Genomic DNA, 5,331 nt, shown 5'->3' on the forward strand with positions numbered 1-5,331 from the left:
AAACGCTTTATAAGTGTTTACTGAGATTAAGTGAATCTAGAATAACTTTAAATTCCTTATTTCATTGGATGCTTTTTGCTGAGCGTTTCTGGTGATGACTTAAAGAATCATGTGGATCCAAAACAATACCAAAATATGGTAATGAACTCCTTACGGTTTCTGAAATATTCCAGAAAATGTCAGCGCAGCGTTTCAATATTTTAGGCTAGTTAAAGTTGTAATTAGAAGTACAATATAACAAATACGAACACATCTGTTGACATTAGGGTATTTTTAATTTGTATAATTTATGTGCACAGTGTGTCCCTGGTTTTAATATTGGTATAATTAGTTTCTAAACTTTTTTTTTTTTTTTTACATTTTAAATTTAATTTTTAAATGTTTTCTGAACACCAGAACATCAATGATTGTCTCATCACTATAATTTAATTGAGTTGTGTAAAGACTATATTTTTATTCTTATTGTTTATACATTTGATGTTATGCTTTAAAGTAAAAAATAATGACTAACTAAATAATATAGAATTGGTTGCACTGATCACCATCCTTTTAACATACAGGTCATTTATTAACCAGTAATCTGATTGAAGATTTTAATTATTTTGTGACAGTTTTGTTGTTGTTGTTTTTTTGTTTGTTTTTTGTCCTGGACATTTATAGCACACACAGTTTCCTGAAAATGGCCCCATATAAAAATTTACATAAGATCATTTTATTTAAATCATATAAAGATTTTCGCACAGAAAGTAGTAAGTGAATCTTTGGGTTTGAGTAGGTTAGGCCTGTGACAACAGATTAAATATGCAGATGTGAGAGCCTTGTTGTCTTTTCATTTTTCTTACAGACAGCGTTTCATTCACTGCCGTATGAATGTATGAATGTAATAAATACAACGTGTGGTCTCTTATAATGCAAATAACTTTGATCAAGTGTCTAATAGTTTGCTTTAGTGCTCACTAATTCTCATTTCCATGTATGTGTTTCTCATATCTGTTTGTAAATAAAGGCAACATGGTGGCTATTTAATAATTTTCCTGTGTCGTAAATTTATTTGCCTCATTGCATAAATATTATCTGCTATCTTCCATACCCACATATTCTCCGAACACACACACACAGCATTCACACAAGTCCCTGACCAGTCATATTACCACAGCGTCAGTAAACGCGCCGTCCGTTGCCCGAACAGAAACAGGAAGGATCTCCAGTGGATTCGATGTCGAGGGATCCTGTAGCAATTTGGCGCGCTTTTGAGATTGAACTGCGTTCTGACATTCCGATCAACTGCTTTACGCGCGAGTATAAACTTTGAACTAACTTAAAGCTAAATTACTAGTACACATAGCAATACGCTAAACTAATTGATCACTCTTATGAGATTCTGATGATAAAACCTTTACGCATGAGCTGTTGTCATTATAATGTAAAACAGCTAATAAAGCTGTAGTTTCTTATAGTAATTGCTCTAACAAATCTTAGCATGATTTATGACTTAAAGCATTATTGGTCTTCAAAGGTTAGCACATTTAATCTTAAATTCATCATCAAGCCAAAGATACAAGTCAGGAAAATTATAAATAATAAATAAATCTACCTTCTCAGAATTTACAAACCTTATCAGGCTGTAAAGTCAGCATGAAATAAAAATCATCAATTTTTCTAAATGCATGTTTTTGAACTTATTGTGAACAACTCATCTTTTTATATTTTCCTCATAATTTATATTAAACTGACTTCTCTTTGGTGACATACGGTAGACTTCTCCAATCATTTAATCTAAAACACTGTTTTTCAGGACTGAATTGTTTGCAGTATTATGAAAATTATATTACCGTCAGTAATGTTGATGTCGGAAGTGCAGAAGCCACTTTTGGGTTTGAGCTCGAGCTCCAAGGACCATGAGCAGCTTAAAGAGTGTCACTTCAGCTCTTCAAGCAGGATAAAGAAACCTTTGGCTTGTGGAAATGAGGCACATCTAGGACAAGTCCTCAAAGAGCTTGAGGGCTAAAGAAGGCTGCCTGAAGAGTCTGGAGAGCAGCTAGACTGTGAATACATCGACCTCTATTAGTTGCACTGCCTGGGTGGAGGGTCTTGACCCAGGGGATCCTGATCATTCAGAGTATCCTGCACAACGCTGCGCCACCCCAGAGGAGTTCTATGCCAGCGGCCAATTCAGGGACAATAGGGGTTTTCAAACAACACTACAAAACACTTTTAGGGAGCTGCTCTGAAGTTGCCCAGTGGGTCCTTTAGATCGAGTGTCCATCTAAGATAAAACAGAGGAACAGAGATTTAGCACTGAGACAGGCATTCACTTTCAGGCCTACTCTTTCACTAGTAAAGGAGCTCTCCTGAGGAAGCCTGAGGTAATGGATATAGCGAGGAGCTGTGGTGGACCCCTGTCCAGGTTCTCTTGAGGTGGGCTGTGCAGCAAGGAATCTCAATTCTGCCTTGGTCCTCGCAGCTGTTACTTAGTACAGGAGAATGCACAGGTATTTGACTTCCATTTCTTTATAGATCCCAAGGCACATTATAACTGTAAGTAGAGTCAATGACGGGATGCTTCTTATTTTAGAAAACATAAAAATGCTATTTTTACATGAAGTGACTTTTCTTTTTTATGACTGTGCATGGTTGGTTCAGACTGTATAATGTGTCCCCACCAAAAAATAATATTAGTGAATTCATAATTAATGTAAAAAAATAAGAACAGACACAAAGATGCTTTAAACTAGATTTCTCCAGTATTTTAAAAGTACTTTATCACACACACTTGACCCAATAACATACCATTAAATTCAGCCAGGAAAATCTTGTTATTTTTCCCACAAAATTATATAAAAAAATGTAAAAGCTTGTGATGGCTTCAAAATTATTTAAACAGTTCATCCATCACCTAATCTATGTTAACAAGTGTAAATATGTACAAGGAGCTTAAAAGCAATGAAAGTATCGGCAAGGCTGATCTGCACATATTTGCCTCCCATAAGGTTGACAGAAATTGACAGTTGTTTTACATAAAAGACCAGCAGATGGAATAAAAAAGAACAATATCCAACAGAAACTACAGACAACCTTACATATGTACAAGAAATATTTTATCCACGCTTACTAGTTATTCACAACATTTTGGCATTAAAATACCAACAAACCTGAGATATAGCAAAAATGAACTGAAATAACTTTACCCGTATTATTATTATTGTTACCATCACTAACCTGTACTTCACAACTTAACTTTATCCGGTGTCACAGACCTTGAAATATATTTACATTTTGCAAGCAACCGCTCCACCAACAAAAACGCACATCTATATATTAATCTATAAAATACATCATAGAACACATTTTCCTTGTTAAATATGAACGTAATGCATATCAATAAATAGTTTTTTAAATAGAGCTTCTTTTTTGAATCAGAAAAAAATTATCTTTTTGATAGATGGTCAATTAAATTGTAGCATTTTAGGAGATTGTCCCTTTTAAGATTGTCAAATTGAAGAAACACTGACAACACCTTCAGTTAAACATGTTTTTGCAGTGGTAAATTTGTGATACAGCATTTTTCCCGTTCTCTCAGATGACCGTTTTGGCACTAGTTTGAGCACATCAATTATAAAAAGGCCATGATGGTGATCAGACCAGCCTTCATCTGAGAGCATCTGTTTGGTAACTGTTATAATGGTGTGAAAAGCATTCTTAAAGCATGACTACTTCATTCTCGGCCCTCCTCTTCTTTGGGACTCCAGAGGAACGAGAACCATCCTCGGTAGGTCTGTCTCTGACTGTTCACTCTTTTGACCTCCTACAAACAGCAAAACAACTTAATATTAAGTTCACAATCTATCAAATGGAAACATATTCAGTGTACCATATAGCACACTTACTCCTTTGTCAAGCCATGTATCAAATTCATCGCTCATTGTCCTCAGCTGCCGTCCGTACTTCTTTGCTTTCCACAGAGCAGCAGGAGCAGATTGAGAACGACTTCTGAATGGAAGTCCATCTCCCGTTCCTCCGTTCTCCTCCGATGATGCTCCATCCTGGGGCTCTGCTTCTTGCCAGCGGCTGACCGTATACACCTGAGACTCAGAATAGACCCGCACACGTCCTGCAAAAACTTCTGTTAAATCTAGGCCAATCTATGATACACACCCTGAAACGGTAACCTGTTTAATGTCTAGTGTGGTTCTATGAAGTCCTCTCACCTCGAGGAGAAATGTTTGGCGAGGTTTGATCCTGATGTTGTCCAAGGGTATTGATTGTCTCTTCTCTTCCTTTCTTTTTGTCATTCAAGGTGTTGGAATCATCTTGATGGTCATGCAATGTTTTATCCATTGTAGGAGCTGGTAAAAAGAAAATAGTAGGCTATTTCATACTGTAGTTTAAAGGTGTTAAAACGATTAATGGTCTAATACTTTTATTATTTCATGGTCAACTTTTTTTTGAAAGACATTGTTTTTTTTTTGTTTTTTTAATTGAAATTAACATTACTTGGTTTTCCTAAATGCATAACGTTACCTGTAAATCTGGACGAATTCCAGGACAATAGATGTGAATGTGTTGGTCTCTCCGGAACGGATTTGTCAATCGCACTAGATGCTATTCCTTCTTATCTTCAGTACGATTACGAGTTGCTTCTCCACTTCTCAATATATGTTGATTGCCTCATGGCATGCGACACACCCAAACAACAACAATAACTGTAATTGCTACTTTATATAAGTTTCATATTTCTAAGATTGTGTCATGCTCATCTGAAAACGTCGTCGGCCAAAGATAATGGAAAAAATATACCGTTTTTCGTGACATTTAGTCGAAGTGATTGTCGTCTCGCCGCAAGCAGTAGTGTGCCTAATTCTCAGTCCGGCTGTTCTCACTACAGTGTGTATGAGCTCATTTCGGCTTGGATATTGTTGTTGTCCGCGGTCGTTTACAGTAGTTCTCTGCTCTCGGCCAATCAGACGACGGTCGGCTTCTTTGTTCAGCCAATCACGGCCGGATGCTAGAGTGTTTTGGGCGCTCTTTGATGTGACGTCACTGTTGCGATAGGGTTTCGCGAGCCTTTACAGTCGCGCGTGACCCGTTTACCTCATCCGGGCCCCGGTCTCGCGGAAGCGCTCTTCGAGGACGCCGCCGCGCCGAGAGAATTTTAATTTAATTAAATTCAGAAATTAATTTGTATAGCGCTTTTCCCGATACAAATCGTTGTAAAGCAGCTTTACAGAAAATTTAATTTCTAAAATATATTTAGTATTAGCTAATCAGTGGTGACTGTAAATGTACATAATATGACATAAATATACGGAAAACTCCATTAAAGACATAATC

The 5,331-nt window shown here is 36.8% G+C and overlaps 1 protein-coding gene and 1 pseudogene across 2 annotated transcripts; one reads left to right on the forward strand and one right to left on the reverse strand.

Annotated features, from left to right (window-relative positions):
- The first annotated feature begins 1,816 nt into the window (after positions 1–1,816).
- On the forward strand, positions 1,817–2,546 carry LOC113079033 (glyoxal reductase-like; annotated as a pseudogene).
- A 535-nt stretch (positions 2,547–3,081) lies between these two features.
- Positions 3,082–5,043, reverse strand: LOC113079035 (bcl2-associated agonist of cell death-like). Of its 2 annotated transcripts, XM_026251213.1 has the most exons (5): positions 4,798–5,043; positions 4,522–4,667; positions 4,209–4,346; positions 3,888–4,111; positions 3,082–3,805 (listed from the first exon to the last, which is right to left on the reverse strand). In XM_026251213.1, exons 3-5 carry the CDS (start codon positions 4,336–4,338, stop codon positions 3,716–3,718), a joined length of 444 nt encoding a protein of 147 aa, XP_026106998.1. In that variant the 5' UTR covers positions 4,339–4,346; positions 4,522–4,667; positions 4,798–5,043; the 3' UTR covers positions 3,082–3,715. The 2 variants fall into 2 exon arrangements, with proteins under 2 accessions (XP_026106998.1, XP_026106997.1); XM_026251212.1 differs by having other exon boundaries at positions 4,522–5,043.
- Between the last annotated feature and the right edge of the window lie 288 nt (positions 5,044–5,331).

Source organism: Carassius auratus, unplaced genomic scaffold (assembly GCF_003368295.1).
Source record: "Carassius auratus strain Wakin unplaced genomic scaffold, ASM336829v1 scaf_tig00027100, whole genome shotgun sequence".
NCBI classification, from domain to species: domain Eukaryota; kingdom Metazoa; phylum Chordata; class Actinopteri; order Cypriniformes; family Cyprinidae; genus Carassius; species Carassius auratus.